Genomic DNA, 25,724 nt, shown 5'->3' on the forward strand with positions numbered 1-25,724 from the left:
CAAGCAATACTGAGAATATTCAAATAATTCTAACACATTCTACTGGACCACGATGCTTTTTTAATGTATCCTCACTTTAATGTCTAATTTTACAACCTCAGCTCATTTGTATAAACTATATCGATGATATATTAAGCACCTAGTGCCGATACACTGGTCTACGTGAAGATGAAAAAATATATATCGAGCTAGTTTAGAATAAATGCGCTTAAGCAACCCCGGACAATGAACACACACGCTGGGGTTTTTTTGAGGGACGTTACACTGTTGGTTTTCGCGTTACTCTTACATTGTCCAGCGTCGAACTAAACCGATAGATGATCCAATCTGTGTCGTAGAACAAGTCAATATACAGGCAGAGGTGGTATATAAAGATAAGTCCTAAGATAAGATTATTTAAATTACTATTTCAGTTTACAGCTGACTGTAAACATTTTCAGACAAGTACCTGATATTGTAAAAGTGATGGAAACGAAATTTAGTAATTTTTTTATATATAAATGACATCTCTATTCAGATATATATTGGAATTGTTATCTTATCTATTATTTATCGGTTAGCGGTATTTATAAGCATCCAATTAGTCAGTACAGCATAGTCGATGTTATTTCATCTAAAATGCCCCAGACAATTAACGTACAAAAATCATCTACCTACAGAAGGATATTTGAGGAGGTAAATATAATAAACAAATAAATGTATTAACGTTGAAATAATACCTTTTACAGTGCGATACGGATAATAATGAAAAGATATGCCTGGGTGAGTTGAAACATTTTATAAAAACCCACCAAAAGACGCATCAACTAGACGATGACCAAATAACTTACATATTCAGTCGAGGGGATAAAAACGACTCGAAGTCCCTTTCCTATGACGAATTCGTCACATTAATGGAGAATCCAGAGCTGAAGTTTCTGATGGGCAAGTGGATGAAGAGGTATTTATTATTATATTCATTATTTTATTCGACCGACAGTAGATACGGTTCGATTATTTGCGAAATTAATCATCTGTAGTTAAACTAATATATAGTTATGTAGTTATATCGACAACAAATCCATGATTCATCATGAAATATGTTTATTTTGTAACGAACTTTTTAGGGATATTTTACGAGGGATTTTTAACAAATATGTAGTCTAATACACAGATTTTTTGCTGGTTTTTAAATAGTGTTTGATACGAGTCAAGTTATTGCCGGTTTTTTCGACGATAACTACATAATTTTCTAGAAAATTTATTTATTTGTATTGGGCATTTGATTCTATACCTCCCGTCTTTTAGGCAATCTATGAATGCCGTTTCAAAAAAGTGTTTATCTTTTGAGTAAAATTATTCATCGACCCATTTTCTAACTTCTTCGAAATTGGCGAAGTACTGCTCTGCAAACTGTGTCCCACTGATGCGAAAATGCGATAGTTAAAAGGGGCAGTATCTTAACCAAAAAGATTTCTTTAAATAAACGAACCCCTTCAAAATATCTTCTTAATAATCGATCAGTAAGTTGCCACATCAAATTAGGGTTTAATTTACAACTTTTGCTGGTGTGTAAGTTCTATATGTAATGACTAACGTTTTGAAGAACTTTGTAAACATTAGACAATAGGCTAGATCAGTACCAACACAAATTGAGCTTTATAGATTGATTTGGTGACATGTTCCGATGCATCTGACAACATTCTGTCGCTTTTTAACTAGGATTACATGAGCACGAAATATATTCGTATATAAGTAACAGTTCAATTGAAAATCTCCGGCCTACTATAGTAAAACACATTTTTTAGCAAAATTAGTTTTTTTTTATTCAACATAATTCCCTTCAAGGATGATACACTGATTATAGCGACGACCCTCCAACTTTTCGATACTATTTTTATCGTACGATTTGTTCTTTGCTTCAAAATAAGCCTCAGTTTCGGCGTTCACCTCTTCATTCGACGAAAATTTCTTCCCAGCGACCATTCTTTTGAGATCTGAGAACAGAAAATAAGATGAGGAAGCAATTGGAAGCCCAGTTCATGGATTTTTGCCATCGTTTTCACTGGCTTGTGACACGGTGCATTGTCTTGGTGAAGCATCTTTCTTTTTCTTCAAATGCGGCCGTTTTTCGGCGATTTCTTCCTTCAAACGGCCCAATAATGCTATGTAATAATCGCTATTGATGATCCTTCCTTTTTCAAGATAGTCAATGAAAATTATTCCATGCGCATCCCAAAATACACGCCATAACCTTGCCAGCAGAAAGTTGGTCACTCTTTCATAACAAACCTTAGGCCCAGTCCAGATTAACCCATAGTTGGTAAAAGGAGACTTTAAAATATATATAAAAAAATTACATTTTTCCAAATAAAAGCAAGGATAAAATATTTCACGGAAAACGTACCCCGTATAGCTTCCTAAATAGCTATCTTTTCAGGATTAATGGTATATTTTCCTGCGCTCCTGCAATGCCTATAAACGGGACGATTAATTGAAATTACTTAAATATATAATTCCCTATTACCTTGTCAACATTCAGTTGTAGGATATTATTCTGTCATTCATATTGGCTACATGTACTGTATATTGGCTTCAATATTGAGTCTTATAGCATTTTTAACAAAAAAAAACATACATACACATACTCAAATTAGTATCAGAATGGATACTAAAATCATTAAGTTGAAGACACAGAAGAAGCTAAATTGGTGAAATATTAAATTAAAAGGCCTTCTTTTAAAGTAAAAGGGCACGTCAAAATATAACTTAAAAAGCCATATCAAACGTTTAATAGTTAATCAAATAAATGCCCAACATTTAGTCGGACCAATACGGTTTATCGCCATTTGTTTCGAGGAATGCTTAGCATGCAGTACCCTGCAATGTTGCCAAATCTAAAGGCAAGAACTATATATAGTACCAAATAGTAAAAAAAACGTATCTACTCTATTATAATTTTTTGTTTCAATAGAAAACATAAAAGTTAGTCAGTCTTGTTAAATAAATTATTTTTCCAAAAATAAATTACATCCATAAAGCAGAATACCCTAACGGTAAATTTGGCAACATCGACTTTTGGCCTTTTGACTCGCGACGAGTAGATTGCGCCGACCAATATACGAGTAGTTCCGAAAGTAGCCGAATTTCTGGAACACGATGATTTTTAATGTATCCTGCGAATATGTTTAATAATCCTGCCTGTGTATAGTTTACATTATAATGCTGATCTAACGATGTAGCCGGTTATTAATACTTTTTCATTATGAACGTGTCTCCTCTAGTCTTAATGAAACAATTTGCGATATCCTAAGTAAATGACAATTCATTTCAACTCAACGTTTACCTTCCAGATATATAAACTTGATCTTGCCACCACAACCGACGAAGAAAAAAACCGAACATGTACGGTCCGTGACGTATTCTGGTGTAGCCGAAGCTAAAGTTTCTCTTTTATCGCGCGGACTACTGGGCAGATCTTACAAGCAGGAAGAGCAAATTAGCTTCGAAGATGACGAGTTCTCGTATTCGGAAGCGTTCAGCATATGGCCGCCGCCGTTCGCCATGATACTCATTTCGGTTGTGGAAATAATCTGCTTCATCACGGGTATGATGGACTGCGATTCGCTTAGAACGCAACTTTATGATTTAATTCCGAGTATATTTTGTAGATGAAGCCGTTAATCCTGGATCGACGTGGACTGGAAGCGGAATCACAGCAGGAATATTTATATATATGCCCGATAGACGCAAGGAAGCTTGGAGATATTTGACTTATATGCTGGTACATATAGGGTGAGTAGCTATAGTCTATTCAAAGTTTATTTGTATTTGCGTCATTGAAATTTGTAACGTCAAAGCGTCGCAATGTTGCCGCATCAACTCTGAGTTTTAGTTCGGTATGACTTTGACATACAACAAAATTCTAATCTAAATAAAATAATTGAACAAAAATGTTATCAAACATATTTAGTTTATTTTAACATTATAGTACATCTTTTTTTATTATTTAATTATTACATTTTTAGTAGTCGTTTCCGACTAATCTACAATTTGTCTTTATGATAACTTATCGGCCCTATCTCAGTTTTCGGTGAAATAATGTTTATACATGTCTCTGCTGTATTTTTTTATTATATGCATCTCATTATACAACACTAGACAAGATTAGATGGTTTACTTCAATATTCTGCAGCTTCAATAAAAGCTGCAATACTTCAATATTCTCATGAGAATGGAGTCTTTCCTCATGCCCCCTTGCAATTCTCTCGATTTCTTTGACTGACTGTGGGTATCTGAAGGTCTCGATGTAGGTAATCAGTCCTATAGTATTTGGGTGCTCCCACAATACCTCTCTGGACTTTGTTCTGAAAAATTTGTATTTTATTTATGTTACTCTTTGCAGAACATCCCCATAATTGAACTCCGTATGTTCATATATATTTCAGTATTTACTTATATAATAGTAATTTATTGTATACTGATAATTGTGATTTTCTTCCAATTAACCAGTACATTTTCCTATATTTGAATTCCTGTTCTTTTGTTTTCTTCTTTCTATGTTCCTTCCAGCGAAGTTTTGCATCAAGAATCATTCCGAGATATTTAACGTTGTTGCTATATGGAATGATAGTATTATTTAAGGTTATTGGTGCCTGTACGGTCTGTTTATAGGTGAACTGCACGTGCACAGAATTACTTTCATTAATTTTTATTTTCCAAGCTTGTGTCCAATTATTTATATTGTCACTTGCGTGTTGTAATTTTCGTGAGGCAACTTTATAATACATCTAATGCATATGTTATCGAAGGACTTAACACTACAATTAAGAACACAGGGATAATAGTTTGTAGGTTAGAGTTGTTTTATTATATTTAAAATGAGCTTTTTTCCACGCCATTTTTTATTTCTTCTGATACTACCTGTATACACCACTCTTGATAAAATTAATCACTGAATTCTGCCTAATGCATTTACCATATCTACAAAACAGTTAGTATGCAGTCTCTCTCATACATTCTAACCTACTGCTCATGTTTAATTCTGAACAATTACAATTATATCTGTGCGCACAAATCTATCACGCTCTTATATTCTATTAATTAGAATTACAATCACTAAACAGTTAATTTCGAATCTGTTTAAAACATGTTCACGATTCCATCATTTATTACTTCAATTACATACTTTCAATTACTTCCTTTGCATGTCTTATCGAGTTCATCCAAACTGAAAGTTTTATGGTCCACAATGCTTCCTTCCACATATCCAAACGGTTGTTCATGGAATTTCCCCATGGTAGTCACCCTTGGAGAGGAAAATACTAATTCTCTACCAGGAATAAAAATATTTCATTTGTATTCCTGTTTCCAGCATGAAGTAGTTCTTCATGATATATAGTTATGTCTGCAATGAATTATTAATAAATGTTATAATTAACAAAACCTAATAGATAGTTATTCACACGTTTACTTTTTTCTATCAGCTTTTGTTGCCTTTACTCTATATATATTATCATCTTTCCATGAGTGGCTCATCTAAATATACAATTTGATATAATTATTCTTCCTTGATTTTGTTGTATGTTTTTAAAAATTGTATTATTTTAAAAGCGATATCTGGAAGTTCCATTAAACCCCTTCGTTGGTTATCTTTACATCACTGAAATCCTATATTACCCATCAGTGTATGAAGGGATGTTCAACATCCCCCAAATAACTGTGTATCTTTCAGCTTTTTATGGATACTTTCAAGAATAATAATTTTCTCTAAAATAATAGTATTAATTATATTTTGATTGAAAAAACTACTTACTATTTTTATACATTTCGAATATTTCAACTCTGATACAGTACACTGATCTTGATTCATCACCCGTTTCGCATAAAGACGGTTTCTTTTTGGTGAATTTAAGGTTATATTGTACTAATAGTTAGTGCAGCTGGAACACGCTAAAGTATATTTTCAATAAAAATCGCGGTGATTTGAAATTTATTAAAACAAAGTCTTAAAACAACGTTTGCCTTTTTATAACCTGTAAAATTTTTGATAATTTTGCGTACATTTGACAACCGGACGACTTTGACAGGGTAGCTCGGTTTTACGTTCGAACATATCAGACAGCATTGTGTCTCTTAGTGACTAGACTAAAATGAGCAGAAAAATATTGTCTGATTCTGAAACGAATTTATAAAATAAGGCAGGCGTATTGATGACGCATATGTTTGTTCCTATAGTGACTTAAAACTATAGTCCGTTCAATAAAACAATGAACTCACGTCATCTAATTACAAAAATACCATTATTCAAATATAACTTTCGCCGGCTTCGACGGTCCCCCTACTGTTGCGATAGTTGCGGGTTCGAATCCTGCTGGGACATGGATGTACTTTATAGACAGCAGTGGAAAAACCGAAAAGGAATAACCATCCCAGTCACGCCAGTAACCAGGCTGGGTAAGACCGGATGTCTTCTGGGATGTTCTCTAAGTTGGTCATTGGCCAATCGGTAGGCTTAATTCCGAGGACCGTAGTTTGGAGCCCACGTTAAGCTGTAGGTCCAGTCCAGATCAACCCTCGTTGGTAAAGAGGGGACTTTAAAATATTTAAAATATTTTCTGTTCTAACATAACAAAATTGTGTCCCTTTTTAATTAGGATAAAATGAGAAGGAAATATTGTCCGATTTTAAAACCAATTTACAATTTGCGATAGGCAATATATTCGACATCTTGATCACGTGAGTTCACTGTTATTCTGAATAGTCTATAAATATAATAAATTCAACGCAATAACAATATTTTAATAAATTTTTCAGTGGTTGTTAAATTAATTGTTTTCAGACGGGTTCATATTATTGTGAACTTGGCGGTACAACTAATGTTGGGTATACCATTAGAGATGATACACAAATGGTGGCGAGTAAGCTTAATATATTTTTCCGGTGTTGTGGCTGGGTCATTGGCCACTTCAGTGACTGATCCAAGGACAATATTGGCAGGTGCCAGCGGTGGAGTTTATGCTTTATTGACAGCCCACATATCTGCAGTCATAATGGTATGTAGAGTATTTTTGTAACGGTTATATTTTTATTCAGCTATTTAGTATACCAAACGTGCCGGTAATTATTATGCGGTTTTTATAAAATAATTTCACTAACCATTAATATGCAATTAGCGTTGGGAACTGTCAAGTGTTTTCAGTCGCAAAACAGTCGAAACAGTCGATAGTCAAAAAACTAGCGACTTAAAATAATGCACGGTTCAACTGTTTTATACAATTCGTGATATCAGACGAAGATGTATGAAGTCTTTCATGTATGCATTGCGAGAGAGGAAAGGACGGAGATAGTTGGTTGTAACTGTGGATCTGTAAAAAGGAATGGAATATATAATATCCCACAAATGTTTTATCGTATTTTAATATGTTAATTGCTATTTTCAAATAATATACTATAATAATCATAGACAATACAATAGAACTTAAACAAAACCTAAAGACTAGAGATGTATAATAACCGTAAATACTAAATACAAATTAGACATACACCTAATCATAGAAAAAAAAACTAATTCATGACATGATTGTGACAAAATTATCTCACAATAACTACTAGAGCTTTTTTAAATAAAGTAAATACATTATTTATTATTGAAAGTAAATATTTTTTAACAAAATATTACCTATTATTACCATAAAAACAGTCAAAAATATTTTACTATTTATCATTGACAATTTTAATCTTTTTACCCTAACATATTAACAAAACCTAAAGACTAAAGATGTATAACAACCGTAAATATTAAATAAAAATTAGACATATACCTAACCATAGAAAAAAAAACTAATTCTTGACATGATCATGACAAAATTATCGCACAATAACTACTGGAGCTTTTTTAAATAAAGTAAATGCTTTATTTATTATTGAACGTAAATATTTTTTAACATTTGCTTATATTCTCTTACTAAAATAAATATAAAACGTATAAATACAAGTACAATAACTTTAATTAAATATAATTATAATTAATAAGTACAATAATAATTGCCAATCTTCCATGGAATTAAAACCGGATGTAATATGTCCGGGTTCTTGACGTTTACACTTCCATCATCTCGAGTGCTCATTTTATAAAAGCAAAAGCCCATATTACATATTTTTTCTTCCTACATTAGTTTCACATACTAGTTTTCGTTTAACACATACTTTTCACACCTAATATGTCCTTTAAAATAATATATAAAGGTGCTAACAAACTTTAAAATTATCGCAAAAAATATAAAGTACAAAAATCTGATAAAATAAAAGTAAAAACAGCTGATCTGCTACCTTACCTTAATTATCAAGGTTTACTATTTTAGAATTGGAGCGAGATGACTTTTCCAGGCATACAATTGGCAGTGATTGCTCTAATTATTATCGGCGATACGGGAACGTCGATACGAAACAGGTACTACTTAAAAGTAGATGACCAAGTTGGTTATGCAGCTCATTTTGGAGGTGAGTCTATTAAGTGAAACAAGCGAGCTCAAAATATTATAGAATTAAAATGGAATCAATCTAAAATATGTATTAAATTCAATTTAATATAGCCTTTAGATCTTACAATATTTCAATTTAGTTCAATACTTTTGAATGATAAATTATTTAACATTGTAAAAAGAGCAAAATAAGCGAAACACGCTATTTTTCTTGTAACAAGTAAATACTCGCATAAAAATATTTGCAGGTGCTGTAGCAGGACTACTAGTTGGAATATACATACTGAAGAACTTAAATATCAAAACATTTGAAAAATATTTATGGTGGATAGCCCTTGTTGTATTTATATTGCTTATGGGAACTGCTGTATTACTGAATATATTTTTACCTGGGAGATACCCAACATCTGTATGATTGCCTAAATTTAATTATTTTTATTACATTTTCTTAACCATGAACTCCAACATTAAACAGACTGAACATGGCCAGTGGCCTACTTTGAAATTGTACAAACTACATACATAATTAGGATGATGAGTATTCCCTGTCAGATTTAATAACATTGTCTATATAAAGAGACCCTCTCACGGGTTTCAAACCCCCGACTATCGAAGCAGTAAGAGAACCGTCCTGTCGCTTTATTCACTATGGCTACAAAGCCGGATTATTAATTTTTATACATTGTTTTATAATTTTGTAATTTAATGCATTTATAAGCTAATAATATTCATAAAAAAATACTTTGACTATTAACGCCGTTTTATTTATTCTATTAGGAGAAAAAAATGATACATCATAAAAACCTTTTCCTATAAATTTAAGAAACGTACGTCGACTATTAGCTGTTTTCTGGTCTTGCGATTTCAACTTCTGCAACCTATTATACAGTTAAGAATGTTCTTAGAATACTATTCGATTCTCCGTTCTATAGAATGACATTTACAATATCGATTCGATGTTTAGCTTTAGTTTTTGTTTACCATGAAATTTAGCATCTATGCTTATCATTTTGCTTAGAAGCATAATGTAATTGTATAGCATAATGTAATTGTATTAATGATTTTTAGGCATAAAATAATTTCTACTTTGCATTATGGAAATATATAATGTTTGCTGTATATGTGTTGAAATAACTGATAATTTACAGAATGTAATTTTGGAAGACCATAATAATATTAAATATTGTGAGAAATTAGCACTTTGCGATACCTCTCAGGTAAATTATTTACATATACATTTCTTTTAATACTTCGAAAATGTTAAATAAATAATGCAAATAATGTAAAACCATTTTTAGGATTGGCATAATGAGAATATTAGACTTTGTGAGAATTGCATTGAAAAACTGAATCTGGCCTATGAATTTATAATGTGCTGTAAACAGAGCAAGCTCTTAAGGGAAGAAAAATATAATAAATTACAGCAAATTGAACAAGATAAGGCAAACAAGCAGGAACTTATTATTTGTGATATCTGTAAGAAGTCATTCAAACAGAAAAGATTTCTTAAATTACATATTACAAAAATGCATATGAAAGTTTCTGATGATAAAGAAAAAGGTATGAATTAAACTTTTCATTCATATAGAGTTTTTAGCATTTTGTATATTTTAGTTGAGACTCAAGACAACAATAAAGAGAGTGAATCCTCAGAGACCAGGAATAAGGACTTAAATTTTGATGGGTTTGATGAAAGTGAAAATGATGATTTGTTTCATGAGAGTGACAATGTTAATGATGATAGTGAATTTGAAGAAAAGTTTAAACCTGAGAGGAAAAAAGTGAGACAGAAACAGGAACCTTTTACTTGTTCTTATTGTGGGAAACTGTTTAATCGAAGGCAGCATTGGTCAGCTCATATTAGATCAATTCATACTTTTGAGAAACCATATAAATGTAATTTATGTGAGGCTAGTTTCTCAAATTCACATAGTTTGTTAGTTCATAAAAGAAATCATAGAAATGAAAAACCATACATTTGCAGTACCTGTGGAAAGGGTTTTGTTTGTTCTGGTGATTTAAATCATCACAATAAAATTCATCTAAACAAACGGGAATATCAGTGTACAATCTGTGATAAAAGATTTAATACTTCAAGTATACTAAGGACTCATAAAATTGTAAAACATACTGATCCAAAGGATTGGAAATATGCTTGTGCAGTGTGTCATAGACGATTTGCTTTAAACAGTGGACTGGCAGTTCATATGAAAAGACATAGTGGTGTGAAAGATTGTATGTGCCACATCTGTGAGAAAAAGTTCTTCAATAAGTCAGAACTTACAAAGCATATATTAACGCACTCAAACCAAAGGAATTTCAAGTGTATACATTGTGACGAAAAGGAATACAAAAACAGAGAGGGGCTAAATAAACACTTAAAGACAGCTCACAATATAGGCAACTGGAAGCGTCCCAAACCAGAAAAGAAATATTTATGTCCAATGTGTCCGAAACTATTCACATATAACAATAAGCTGCAAAGACACCTTTTGAGCCACACTGGTGAGAAACCGTTCAATTGTGAATACTGTGGCAAAAAATTTGTTGATAATTATTACCGTCGAGTCCATTTAAAAAAAGATCATAATATTAAATTTGATGATGATCATCCGGTATACTATATACAGTGTGCTACAGAAAATAAAGATAATGATAACATTTAAAAAGAAATAGCAAGTAAAGAGTGCATATAAAGTCTTTATACTTTTATATAATTTTAAGAAACTTATATATAGTAAATGTAAAAGGTACCGCTTCAAAAGTATATTAAGATAATAGGCTAGTTGTATTTATTTAATACTTATATATAATGTATCATGATATTTATAATATAAACACGCCAAATGTTTCTATAGTAATACATTACAGAAAGCTTTTTTGAAAGAAAATTTTTGGTCCAAATGTAGATGGAATTTTAACTAAATTTTTACATTATATATAAAAAATACGTCATTTTCTAGTATCAACAAAAATTATTTTCAATTCAAGACAGTGTGTAAGTATTCATAAGTAATATGTTAGGTTGTAAGTTTACTTGCCAAATAGCCTTAGAACTTACTATGTAGCTAAATTAATATATTATTTTGATACACTTCAAAATGAATATGTAAGACTAAGACAATTGAATTTTTTATATTAAATATGACTGAAATACTATATTTATTATGTAAGAATATTTGCTTTAATAAAATAAAACATGAACTTGTTTTATAATAGATTGTCAATAAAATGTTTTATTGTTCTATTTTGTTTTAATCCCATTTAATCATGGTTTTACTTAACGCTAGAAAAGCGTGAAGATAAGTGTATAAGAACTGAAATGAATTTCACAAGAACTATTAATTTACTTTATTATCTACCTTCTTTATAAAAAAATATTAATATCCTAATATATAAAATCTGTCTATGCATAAAAATGCAGTTCCGGTGTACTCGTGTTAAAAAAAAAACAAAAATTGAAGGTTTTATACGATATTGAATTTAAATAGAAGTGTCAACCGAAGGGCTCGTAATTTGTTAGTTATACTGCCATGACAATCATAGTCGAAATAGTTGGCTATTTTTATTCAATTGTTTTAGTATATTAAATGTTCCTGAAAATAGCATTGGATAAGGATCATTTATTAATTGTACTTATGAGACAGTTAATTAAAAGGAAATCATAATATATAAAAATTTATTATCTAATTGTTAAAATATTATATAAAAAGTGGACATAAACAGGGTATATTTCAAACAACAAAATACATATATACCTAATATCTAATTAAAGCTATTAGACTGAGAAAATTGTTTATAGCAATTCGGGTATTGAATCTTGTTTGGTTAGTAGCAGTTTGGCAAGTTGGGCATTATTTCCGTAAAACTTATTTTTACCATGTTCATTGGTTTGGTGGTAAATTATTTTTAAATTCATTTCTGTCGCTCTCATACAGTGCAAACCATTCCCATACTGAACAAACATTTCAAATAAATTACCTTTATTTCTACTAATGTCATTTAGCAGTTTTACGATGTCATTATCAATTCTGATTAGAGGCACAAAAGGTTGATATTTTTTTCTCGCTAAAAACAATAATTAAAACTTTAGTTTTTACAGTATTGTTCACAAAAACAATAGTACCTGCCACATAATCTCTGCCATAAAATGATATATATTTATACTCTTCTCTATCGAAGTGACCCGACATTTTATTCACATCAAGGCGGGGATATAAAGATATGAGTGGGTCATATTGTCTAAATGGGATTGGAGAAAATATTTGATAATTTTCTATTGTGTTCATTCTGATCTGAAATAACATAACAGAAATAAAAAGGTTGCTTTTCATAAATGCGAAAAAATTATTGAATGATTTTGAAGTCTAGTTAACTTTGCAAAACAAATGATAGTTTATGTAAGGGTGGTGTCTTTTATCTGCCCATGTCAGTTGAATTTTCAAAATCGTAGAGAGATAACTCGAAAATAAGAATAAGGTTATCGACTAGATCAATCGTGTTTAAAAAAATTGTGAATGAAGAAAATGTGGTACTGTTTAGTGTTGTTTAAATGTACAAATCCAGTAGCTGCAGAAAGTAAAGTAGAAGACAATTAATGCTTAATGGTATGTGAGTTTTCGTAAGTCGCGTTTACGCAGTTTACAAGAAATTCGAACAAAAAATACTGAAAATAATATATATCTTATACCTGTGACCATCAACTTACTCTGTTCAAAAAATCTATTGTTATATTACTGTAAACATCTAATATCAGGTTAAGACTGTTTAAGCCAATTTTTTTTAATGCTAGGTCCACCACAGCATATCTCAGAGCTTTCGTATTCTCAAATGTTAATGGAGTTTGTGATTCAGGCAATCTGATAGATACCCATCCTGCTTTGGCATCATCGTTTTTATACTTGGTAGTCGCTTTGTTCACAAAATCTTTGACTAATTGAAATTTATCTGTAGAACCTAGAAAAAACTTATAAGTATATTGGCTTAAGTAAAATACAGATGTCAATGTATACCTTTGCTGCTACTGTTATATTGATAAAGAAATACCAACATCAGAAATGTTTTTTCCTTTTTATCCATGATGGCTGCACCATAAGACTCGAGAAAATGCATTCCTATGTGAACTTTATCTTCTTCAATAGGCAATATTATGGTGACTCGAGTATTTTCCGTAACATAGGGGGCAGGAATAAACTCTATATTACCCAAAGGTTTACATACCTCATATCTATAACAAAAATTAATTAATCTAGTAATGTTAATTTATAATTTTCAAAGTGTGGTACCTTTTAACTACTTCTTTACCAGTATGTAAATCTCTGAATCCCAAATCAAAAATATAATCCATTCCTCTGCTTAAATCAAATGTTTTATACCCATTAACAAGTCTCCTATATTCATATTGCTTTGGATAATGTTGGGCAACATTGGCCTTTATGTCTTCAAGGATGTTCTAAAAAATAACATAATTATTTTAAGGCCTAATCATCAACTATAAAAATAATTTAAAAAATGACTGATTACATTAATATCTAACAACTCTGGTTCTGTATGTTCCCTGATAACTGTAAAATCATCAGGAAAAAATAAATGACTCATATTAAAATATAATTGTCTTGGCATATCAAATCTTGTAGCCGGTTTTGCTCCATTTCTTTGACCTGGCGGCCAACTATCTTCCAATGATGCTGATAATTTTGCTATCTCTTCATTGTGAATCTCCAATCTTTGCTAAAATGCAAATTTTGTACTTAGAATTAATATTCTTCAACAAAATTATATAAACAGACCTTTAAGAAATATGCATTTAAAATATAAAAATCCTTAGCTTTCAACACAGGTCTTACAGTAACAGTATTTTGAAAATTTTCAGACTTAATAAGAGTGTGCAAAGTTTTATCTAGCTCAAAATGTTTTAATTTAAAAGAAGTGACACTTTGATCCTAGAATAGCAATAATAATAAATATAAATAATGATTTTGTAAGATCTATCAAACCTGTATTGATTCTTGGCAACTTAATCCAATACTATGAAAAACACACCTGCCCAAATTTTCACTGTAATCATCAGTTACAGCATTCATAATACACCATTCCAAATTAGATCTCATAGCCTGTAATACTGAGTTGCTTATAACAATGCCGGCATCTAAAATTTAAAGAAAACAATAGTTATAATATATAGTATTCAGTAAGTAAAAAATAAAACTCAGAAATGAATTAAATAATAAGAAATTTACCTATATTACAGTAACTACTATCAGGGACAGGAGTTCCCATATATACATCCATGCTAACACTAATTTTATTGACTAGGTCTTTAAGTCTGTGTATATTTATAAATGTGTAGTCAGTAGAAAAAAAGTAATAGTCATAATCTTGTGGAAAAGTATCTCCGACATATTTAATAACTTGAAATGGTCTATATTTACTCCTTGAGTCAGTAAAACCAACCAATCCTAATAATAGTTGGAGCATTGTATTTGTTTATATTATCTATAACTTATAAAATTACCTGTCAAATTAAATTTTGTCTTTAATTTATATTGAGCGGTAATAAAAAATTTAATTTTATTAACTAGATGTCCTATTGTCTTGTTTATATGTAATGCTTGAGTATTTACGTGCTCTTCTGAGGTAAATATACCAACAAATAACTTTTCTCTGATACCCAATTCAGTTGAGTAATACCTGGGCCTGGTAAACTTAGACTTCTTCTCTCCCTTTGGTTTTTCGGGTAAAATTTTTGGAGCCAAGTTGTTCACTGAATTGTTGATTATTTCCTGAGCCATTTTGTTGTTGACCAGATATTGTGATTTTGATATTTCGCATGATATATCTAGTGAAGTGGAAACGAAAGTTGATATATACAAACCAATAACAATACCCATAAAAAGATAAAGATTCTCCGAAACAAATTTAACGCCAGTTTTCAACATTTTCAACTTAGTTTCTTCTATATGTGGTTAAAAATTATAACCCATTTATAAATAATTTAAGTTGTTTATAATAAAATAAAAATAACAAATCATTAAAAACTAAAAATGAACCTAAAATTATGAACATAAATATAAACAGCTGATGGTTACTAAATGAACTACTTGAATACATTAGCAAGAAATAATCTACTGTATTTGATTCAGGCAACTAAACATACAGTTTGGAGCCTAAAATTTTTTTTATCATGATAATTTTACCTCTTAATATAACATATTATCTGGGTAAAAGATTATCCAAAAAGTATTATATTTTAATAAAGAATTATTCATATTACACTATAAAAGATATTTTATTATATAAGTTATATCTATTACAGAAATGCTTTTGTAATCTTGTAAATACCAAATATAAATGTAGGTCTTAGATTGCTGTAGCTGACCTTTATTTTGTATTATTAGCTGTTTGATATAGAAATGTGTGTTTTAATTCTTGAAATAATATTGCGTTTTTTTGCAAGTGTTATTTTGTGCTGATTTTTTCTATCCAATAAAAAGGTTACTAAAATTTTATTTTTTGGCAATAAAAATATTTAAAGTGAATCCAATTGAGAATGTTATTAATATAATCATAAGATAAAAACAAATGAATCTTTGAACGGACTTAATATTCAAATTAATTAAGTTATGTAATTATTATATATTCAAGAATGGTATCTGTTCGTTGACTTGTGCGTCAAAAATATAATGGACTTTATTTGAATTTAAATTTTCTGTCTGTCAAGATGATCTATTGTCTTTTATAAGTACTAGCTAATGTTTTTTTACATTACAGTATTTCAAATAATAACCTTTTAATGATGAATTTAATATGAAATAGGAACTGTTGTTATCATAATGGGACAAAGGAATTTTTATATAGTTAAGATACTTTTTCATGTTTCTTTATATAAACCAAATTGTTGTAAATATATAATGAGTATTTAATATCCTAGAATTAATTTTACTTAAATAAATTAAAAAAATCTTGTTCACATCAATAGCCGTGTATGGTGACTGACACAAGGCTCTTGATCAATGACGTGACTGACACAAGGCTCTTGATCAATGACGTATTTTGATTTGATTTAATTTAGATTAATAGGTCTTTAACGTTGTTGACACATGTATATATTTAAAAAAATAAAAGGAATAATTTGCATTATAATAGAATTGTTGTTTATTAAAATCTTTATTTATTGCATTATTGTTTTCCATTGTATTTTTTTGATATTTATGTGCATATTATTTTTTGGAAAGAATATTTAATTTCATACATAAAAATATTGAATGTTAGAATATAAATGTAATATTTAAACATTTATTTTGAATATATTAAAACTATTTTTAATCATATATTTTTGTTTCAAAATTTGTATTACTGGACAAAATTATTTATGACGTCTGAAAATTTAAAAATGTTTTTTTAGAAATATTTTCTAAATATTAGAAATATATCTCCCTGTATCTTTTTTTTGAAATCTAGTTTGATACATATCATATTTTATTTTAAAATCAATATATAATAAAGGCGTTTCAATATATTTGAAAACATTTAACTGTTATTATTTTATACTAAATATGTTGAAATAATGAATATAAATGTATTATTGATTTATCGAAAATTAGTTTATATATGTTTTTTTCTGCATCCATTTTGGAGATGTTACGGTCTCAGTACATTTTTAATTTCTCAATTTAAGACTGACTTTTTTTCAACAACTTTTCAGTTCGGCGCCTTAGAACAGGTTAATTGAAAAGTCCCCGGCCTATCATAGTAAAACATAGTTTTCTGGCAAAATTAGTTTTTCTTCCCAGCGAGCATTCTTTTGATATCTGAGAACAGGAAATAGTCGCTGGGAACCAGCTCTGGAGAATACGGTGGACGAGGAAGCAATTCGAAGCCCAATTAATGGATTTTTGACACGGTGCATTGTCTTGGTGAAGCAGCAGTTTCTTTTTTCTTCAAATGCGCCCGTTTTTTGGCGATTTCGTCCTTCGAACGGTCCAATAACCCTATGTAATAGTCGCTGTTGATGGTCCTTCCTTTTTCAAGGTAGTCATGATGGAGCCATGTTTCATCTATTGTCACATATCGATGCACAAATTCGGGTTTATTACGCTTGATCATCTTCAAACACTGCTCTGAATCATCAACTCGTCGTAGTTTTTTGTCAAAAGTGAACTCGCGCGGCACTCACTTTGCACTGAGCTTTCTTATATCCAAATACTCATGAATTCTATGATGTACACGTTCAGTTGATATCTTTAGTATCTGCTATTTCATTCAATTTCAAGTTACGGTCATTCAAAATCATTTTGTGGATTTTCTAAATGTTTTTGTCGGTAACAACCTATTTTGGGCGTCCACTGCGTTCACTGTCTTCGGTGCTTATTTCACCATTTCTAAACTTAGATACCAATCCTTGATGGTTGATTTTTCGGGGCAGTATCAGGAAACTCGGCATCAAGCCAAGTTTTTGCTTCAATTGTGTTTTTTCCCTTCAAAAAGCAATATTTTATCAACACGCGAAATTTTCTTTTGTCCATTTTTTTTCACGATAGCAAAAGTTGCTTCACTCAAAATGCTATAGTTCACGAACTAATAATCCGACAGCAATCAAATGTATACACGCATCTTTTGAGGGTTAGGACTAACTAAAAACATATGGATTTAATTCTAGTAGCGCCATCTATGTGTCGGCCCGGGGACTTTTCCATTGACCTGATATATGCCTTCATATAAATATATACCTTTTTGGTTAAAATGTGCTTCAAGTTCGACTATTACTTAATTTCCGCCAAACTTCTTTCCCTAGAGCATTCTACTGATGTCTGCAGCCGTCACTGCGGACTAAATCTGGACGATATGGATATTTAGCGTCTTTTGATCACTTTTTAACACTTTCATATAGATTGTCATATAGTTATATGGAGATAATTAGATTTGTCAAATATAGATTATGAGCAAATGCTCCAGGGATGTATCGATATTTTTTTAGTCAATATATTTCAATATTAAAAAAAATATATAACTTTTTAATAAACCTTTAAAATTGGTACATGCATTTTGATACTTAATTTTAAATGTTCATTATAAAATATCACTATTTGTTAAAATATTTAGAAAATATCGATATTTTTTTGGGTCGATATTTCAGTTTTTGATATTATTTCTTATATCGATGTGTTTTTAGAGAAATATCGATATATTTTATAGTTGCAATAAAAATATCAATTTTTTTTCTTCGATATATCGAGATATCATCGATATTTTTTACATGTGTGTATGTCGATATTTTCTCGGTGGTCGACATCCCTAAAATGCGCCACTCACTACAAACCAAACTTTCTCATTGACAAATACCTTCTGTCAAGAGGATATTTGTTACGCAATTTAAATTTGTTATCAAGCCATTATATATTTTTTAAATATTTTCTTTCAAACAACTATAGGTAATCAATACATAATTTTTTAATTATTGTTTTCAAAATAACTTTTGTTATTTTAATAAACATCCTAAGATTTTGACATCTGCCTGTTTGAAAATTCAGAAGCTTAGGGGGTGGGGTCCCCTAGATCTCAGATCTCACTTATTAAGAGAAATTACAAAAACGCTAATTGTTTTTTATACATAACTATAAACGTCGATATTTTATTTCTGTTATTGAAGATATATCTGTCGATGTATATTAACTAATATTAAATATAGTAATAATGAAAGTGAATGTATTCATATATCGTATATGTTTTGACATTAAACATTATATTGTTGTTATTTTCAATATAATAGTTTCTACGATTTTTTAAAATAATTGGCGATAGATATATGTAAATATATACCGAATAACATTCGACTAAATAATATTGGATTAATTTATAACGTCTGTAAGTGCCGTTTCGTATAATATTATTGTTGTTTTTTGACAGGCGGCGAGAAAATTACATTGTTTTTAAAAAATGTCTTGTAATAAACCATATCAATAGGATCTGTCCTTGACTTTAAACTTGGCGGTGTTAATATTTTGAATTGGCAAATAGGTGGTGCTTTGTCGCCAATACGCAAAGACTAAGCGAATCACGGGGAGGGGGGATTCTTTCCAAAATATTTAAAAGATTATTTAACATCCAGCGAGATACCATTAAAAAGCGCACCTTTCTCAGACGAGTTTGTTTTGTACCAGTTCGTATTTTAATTGAAACGGAAAAAAAACCGTGTCAATATGAGATTCTGTGTTCTCGCCTGTCTTTGGCTCAGTTACTGTTGTTTCGTCCAGTGTGCCAAATTACGTAAGGCCTTTGAAGAAACTTTCATTTTTTTCATCGCTCACTAGATCACATATTATTGCGATAATTTTTTCCAGCGTCAGCTTGGGGCAGATGTCACAAATCAGATGCCGGTTTTTCGGAATGTATAAGGGAAAACATCGAAATAGCGGTATCTACATTGAATAAGCGTGAGTATTTAATTATTTTAATTTCGTATAAGTGCATTAAAAATTCATGTCATGGCATCGAATGATAATATATATAACCATTTCTTGAAAATTATCTCTGAATATTTTCAATTACTTTTTGAAGATACCTTGAAATATATCATTTGTGCTGATGATTTTGAATACTTATTAATTTCTATATAAATTATTACTTTTATAATATTTCTTTAGTGTCATAGTGTCATAATTAGTATTTGTTATCAACAGTTAATTACCATTAGATTATTGATTGATTGTCCTCTTTTAATTTGTTTAATGTCCTTGTTTTATACTCGTTTTTGATGTTTTTTTTTCTTGAAACTTACGATCATTAGGTATTTATATTATTTTTAAATAAATGGTAGATGTCTGTCTATAAATGGTAGATGATGAAAAACTGTCGTTTTATGTTGTGAAATTAGGTTATTTATTTATTTAAAAGTTGTTTATATTTTGACCAAGATACCGAAAAATAAAAATATATGCAAGCACCTAATACTATACATTTTTGAAAATAATGAAAAAATAATAAAAAAACTGCCAATTATGATTATTGGAATAGGATTTATCAACATTATCTTTTCTTTCGATATTGCCGAACACTTGCCCTTTTGGCATAACTATAAGAACACCTAAAAGCCAGAGGCACCTAAATCTGTCTAATATGGTAGATATTGTAACAATTATTATTTCATTTCATTGTGATCTGAGGTTGCGTTGTTCTTGATGCAAAGTCCACAGATAAAATCTCACAGTATAACTCAAAAATATGTTACCGGCTTGATACTTACAGTTTATTCTGTTATACCGCTGAAAATGGCTGTTTAACGTATATACTACAGTCTGACTAAAAACAGTCGTCTATATTCTGCATATACTCACCAAAATATTGGCAGGAAAATGATATAACTACTTACATTTTTTATCGAAAACCTTTAACAGCTTGTCACCGGTTACTCAACAAAAACACAATATGACAGCAAGTCACTGTTGCCACATGGAAAAAATAACGTATGGGTGCATTAAATTGGTTTGATTTTTGTAAAATTCATTGCCTACCATTTATAATTAATATATGCCACAAAAAAAAAATATAAGCAATAACATTTTTAACCTTACAAAAGAGAGCTCCTCATAGTTACAGTGTCAAATCCAAAATGGCTGTTGTGGTTCGTTGGATTCTAACTCTCGATTGCTTGTAAATGACAACGTCGCAAAATCAGGCGGAAACTACCGAAGTTTACCGAATACCGATTAGGATCTCCAGAAATAGCCACTACTATAAAATTCGATTTGGGTTGGTATTGTGGGACATGTTGCCAAATATGTGTAAAATTCTTAAAATATTAGTATTTTTAAATTAACCAAAAATCACATTTGATGCGGCAACATTGGCTGTTTTTTTGGACGTATTATAGGTGCAACTCATTTCCCTCTCCTAAAACGATTATTTTATTATATTTTATATAAAAAATTAACGCTATATTATTATGATTTCAGCTATCTCGGAGCTAAATTCCGGAGCTCTGGACCCTCTGGATATACCGGAGCTTTACATCGGTGAAGGAACCGGACCAGTCAACGTAGCTCAGCATTTTAAAAATGTAAAACTCTTCGGCATCTCCAACGTCAAAGTGTTGAATTCATCGTAAGCGGTTTCCTATTCATCTTAAACTCTGCTTATTTTTTTATGTTTTTTTTTTCAAAATATTTCAGGGTAAATTTCAAAGATAAATATATTCAATCTGTAACAGTCAGTCCGCAATTAGTACTAAAGGGTGATTACGACTTGAAGGGTCAGATACTGCTATTGCCAGTCTATGGGAATGGAAAATGTACAGTGACTTTGTGTGAGTATATTTTTAGTTTTTATGTTTCAACATTCATTAGTACTATGACGTTTTCTTTTATCATTCAATATCAGTCATATTGTTTGCATTCTAAGAATAATTAAATGTACATCCTTAGCCATTGATCACTTCAAATGTCATGGATATAAAACGGTTATTTTATTTCCATTTAATTGAAATTCTATGATGAAATATTACAATTTCTATTCAAAATTCGGCCTTCTTTGATTTCTTATGCATTTGGCAAGATGTTAAAAAATGAAACGAAGCTCTTTCCGATACTTTAGGTGTACTACTTAGTTTCTATAGATTTTTTCAAGATATTTAAAGTATTAGCCTTATAAATTAGTTTTAAAGATTTTTTTAATTTGACGTTTTATTGTGGACAATCGTTGCAATATATTTTATTCAAACTATTGACCATCGATAGCCGCTACTATTCTACCCATCAATCTACCCATATTTGGGTATCTTCATAAGAAGGGAAGCGCTGTGCAGACAAATCACGATTCATATGTCGAAACAAGTAGTAATCAGAAGGAACAAGGTCTGGAGAATTCGATGGGTGCAGTAGATATTTCCATTTTAATGTTTCTAAGTATGTTTTCACCGGTTTTTCAACACGTAGTCGATAGTGATCCTCAGTGATGGTTTGGTTTTAGTTTTTCAATTCTTTTCTTCGTCGTCCATTTTTTATGCTGTTTAGGACGCTCATTGTCTTCGGTATCAAAATCACCACTTTTAAAATGTCGAAATCAGTATTCAGCTTCAGCTTTATGAGGCTTCAACGCTTCAACAAAGCGACTTAATACATAGTTGCAAATTCCTTAAAATTAATTTATCGGTCTGACATAAATATTTTTAAGAGCTCTTTTAAAAAAAACCTCCAATAAATTTGAGTTAAAGGGAATAAGATATTGATGATGATCAGCTTCATTTAGGAGTGTCGAATATATTTAACTATCTTAATCTAATTATAATTAATATAGATTAACATATTTGATATTTTTTTCTACATTAATTATTAAAAAATAATGATTGAGTAATATAATAATAGGGATCGAATAAACCCTTTATCCTTGCAAATACCAAGAACCAAATTTGAAAATGGAATGTTACCATAATATCATAGTAGAAACTCATCTATTAAATCTCCTTTCTAACAGATGTCTACCTAACCTAAAAATTTTCTTTCTTAAAACCCTCTCTTAAAGTATTTCAAAGTAACCAAAGGTCTTGCAGTAACATCAATTGTTTCATATCAATTCTAGAAAAGCACTTCCAATATACGAGGGTGGTTTAAATACAATCGAGACAAATACTCTGACACGTTTATTTACTATTGAAAAAAATATACAAACATTTACAGTTTTTCTAGGTATTTTCGCTCAATAGTTACGCATTTTGTCCATCTTTCCCGAAGTTTTTTTTATGCTGGTATCGAAGAATTCCTTGTGCAACTCGAAGAGCCATGTGCGCACGAACTACTTCTATCTCGTCGTCGATGTTGAATCTTTGACCTCCGAGGGCTGCTTTCAGTGGTCTAAACATGTGGTAGTCGCAGAGTGATAAATCCGGACTGTACGAGAGGTGTTCCAGTACCTTCCACCCCAATTCCGATGTTGTATCGAGTGTGAGATGCGTGGTATGAGGGCCCACATTATCCTGGAGAAGAATCGCACTTTGTGCTGGAATGCTCCTTCGTTTTTGTGGCGACAAACTTTCAACCGCGTATATTTCTGCTCGAAGTTCAACAGTTTAGGAACCCATCGCGCCATTATTTTGCGATATTAAGGGTGTTCGTAGGAGATAAACTCTACACTACCAATACTGATGCCGAGTTCAGCCGAAATGTCTTGAACATTCATCCTACGGCCCTCCAAAATGCTTTTGCTTTGGCTCAATTAAAAACGGCAGCCCTACTCAGGCACTCACTACCATAAACGCAACGAATGACAATACATTGCGCTACGGCGGTCGGCACTGACGTTCACTCATGATCGTAGCACGCGCGTGAAACATACGCTCCCAGCGAAAACTATGCCACATTGTTCGTAAGGGACCCATCCATCACATACTCAAGTCACGACCTTCAAAATATACATGCGCGCCATCTACAGCGTTTGTTTCCATCATATTTGAACCACCCTTGCATATCGAAAAGTTGGAGGGTCGCTATAATCAGTATATTAAATCATCTGCCACGACAGCGCAAAAGCATTCAGATACCGGCCCAACCAATGAACTTTTTGACCGACTAAAATATCATATTAATAGCTCTGCTGGTGTATAGTCCTGATTTGGCAGCCAACGACTTTTTTAATTCCCGTACATTTAACAAATTATTTACGAGGCCAACGATGCGGAAAAGCGCACTGATTTTCATGGAGAATTTTTTGAAGAACAATACACTAAATTTTGATAAATATTTGTTTTTCACTATTAGACCAAAAATATACATATCAAATCTCGTAGAACTTCTTGTATCCAATCATCTGAAAATGTCTTCAATGCGTTTTATTTTTAATTTACAGCCGTTTATAGATTTTTCTTCAAAGTTTGCTTTTGAATATTATTTTTACAAGGTTCCAATGTAACATAACCTTTTTAAAAAAGTAGATTACTTTTTCACGTACTAAATAATCCCTCATATGCTCCATTAAGTGACAGAATTTTGAAGTTCCAGTAGACACATAAAAATGATTTTTTTTTGATGTTATAAAACCGAAATAATTTTAAACTATTTTTTAGCTGATGTTTTAATCAACCACAAAATAGTATGGGAAAACATCGAGAAAAAAGGAAAGGTGTTCATGAAGTGTGTGGACTATAAGATTACTCTAAAACCTGGTAAGGTATCTTACCAGTTCGATAACTTATTTGACGGTCAAAAGGAACTGGGAGATAACATTAACAAAGTAAGCCTAGATATTAGCCTAGCGACTAGACAAGTGTTACAATAATGTATTCAATTGTTTTAGGTATTGAACGAATCGTGGGAAGAGGTCTTTAATGATGTCAGAGATGGTTACGAGAAAAGCTTGGGAATCATCTTCAATGACCTGGCCAACCGGATATTATCCAAAGTCCCGGAAAAAGAAATTTTCTTAGAATAGAATATTTAAAACAGATTGAATGTGATACAAGTCTGCAAACTATCATTTTAAGACATATATTTTTTGATATATATTTAATATTATACAAATATAAAAACTATTAAAACAGATATTATTTATTTGTTTTTATTTAGAATTAGTGTTACCATCTTTAATTAAATAAAATTATTAGAAAAAATGCAAAAAATTGCCAAAACTTATTAATTAAAAGTGTCTTTAATTAGTGCTATTATATTTTATATTTATTTCATTTAAGTAGTAAGCCTGCAAAAAATATTATATGAATTATTACTATATTATTATTTCATCATTTGCTCACTTAAATCAATTATGTTATAATAGTATTCAGTAATAATAACTCTGCCAGTTAAGGGCCCTGTTTGGCGACTAGATGTACTAAAATTGAATTTCATTGTGGCTAACTTTCGTTAAAAAAGTCCAATATGATTTAAAGCGTTAACTAAAGGGCGAAAAAATAGGTGCCTGGTTGGAATATCTAAAAAATAAAGGTGTTTTTGGCGTTACCATATAGAAAACATAACAACATTCTGTTATAAACATGCAATAGCTTGTACCTTAAAAATTAAATACATTTCAGTAGATCTATCAAGAGTTTGGTATTTCTGGCAACATTGTAGAATACCTAGTGAATTTTCTTGAGCACTTTTTTAAAATTAAAAAATTACTATATTAAAATTATAAAGTAACTATAGAAGCTTATTATATTCTATATTAAAGTTAGCAACAATGCGTCATCTATTGAAATTTAAATACGAAATCAAAGTTTGACCAAAATGTCATAATTATTTAACAGAATTAACAAATGCACCCTCGTCTGCTGCCTGA

The 25,724-nt window shown here is 30.7% G+C and overlaps 4 protein-coding genes across 5 annotated transcripts; 3 read left to right on the forward strand and 1 right to left on the reverse strand.

Annotated features, from left to right (window-relative positions):
* The first annotated feature begins 516 nt into the window (after positions 1-516).
* LOC143193526 (rhomboid-related protein 2) lies at positions 517-9,027 on the forward strand. The gene is made up of 7 exons (XM_076399789.1): positions 517-675; positions 729-940; positions 3,333-3,586; positions 3,651-3,774; positions 6,821-7,034; positions 8,343-8,481; positions 8,711-9,027. Exons 1-7 carry the CDS (start codon positions 619-621, stop codon positions 8,875-8,877), a joined length of 1,167 nt encoding a protein of 388 aa, XP_076255904.1. The 5' UTR covers positions 517-618; the 3' UTR covers positions 8,878-9,027.
* A 395-nt stretch (positions 9,028-9,422) lies between these two features.
* On the forward strand, positions 9,423-11,706 carry LOC143193523 (uncharacterized). The gene is made up of 3 exons (XM_076399785.1): positions 9,423-9,679; positions 9,761-10,022; positions 10,077-11,706. The coding sequence occupies exons 1-3, from the start codon at positions 9,557-9,559 to the stop codon at positions 11,126-11,128; spliced, it is 1,437 nt and encodes a 478-aa protein (XP_076255900.1). The 5' UTR covers positions 9,423-9,556; the 3' UTR covers positions 11,129-11,706.
* A 421-nt stretch (positions 11,707-12,127) lies between these two features.
* Chpf (Chondroitin polymerizing factor) lies at positions 12,128-20,885 on the reverse strand. 2 transcript variants are annotated; one of them, XM_076399797.1, is made up of 11 exons: positions 20,830-20,885; positions 14,977-15,300; positions 14,702-14,920; positions 14,459-14,610; positions 14,252-14,404; positions 13,986-14,192; positions 13,748-13,914; positions 13,475-13,689; positions 13,171-13,418; positions 12,589-12,757; positions 12,128-12,530 (listed from the first exon to the last, which is right to left on the reverse strand). In XM_076399797.1, exons 2-11 carry the CDS (start codon positions 15,251-15,253, stop codon positions 12,259-12,261), a joined length of 2,079 nt encoding a protein of 692 aa, XP_076255912.1. In that variant the 5' UTR covers positions 15,254-15,300; positions 20,830-20,885; the 3' UTR covers positions 12,128-12,258. The 2 variants fall into 2 exon arrangements, with proteins under 2 accessions (XP_076255912.1, XP_076255911.1); XM_076399796.1 differs by lacking the exon at positions 20,830-20,885 and having other exon boundaries at positions 14,977-15,588.
* Positions 19,567-24,988, forward strand: LOC143193535 (protein takeout). The gene is made up of 6 exons (XM_076399799.1): positions 19,567-19,727; positions 19,802-19,894; positions 21,413-21,560; positions 21,629-21,762; positions 24,514-24,680; positions 24,744-24,988. Exons 1-6 carry the CDS (start codon positions 19,661-19,663, stop codon positions 24,876-24,878), a joined length of 744 nt encoding a protein of 247 aa, XP_076255914.1. The 5' UTR covers positions 19,567-19,660; the 3' UTR covers positions 24,879-24,988.
* The last annotated feature ends 736 nt before the right edge of the window (positions 24,989-25,724 follow it).

Source organism: Rhynchophorus ferrugineus, unplaced genomic scaffold (assembly GCF_030347505.1).
Source record: "Rhynchophorus ferrugineus isolate W39M unplaced genomic scaffold, kcgeb_rfMv2 rfM3, whole genome shotgun sequence".
NCBI classification, from domain to species: domain Eukaryota; kingdom Metazoa; phylum Arthropoda; class Insecta; order Coleoptera; family Curculionidae; genus Rhynchophorus; species Rhynchophorus ferrugineus.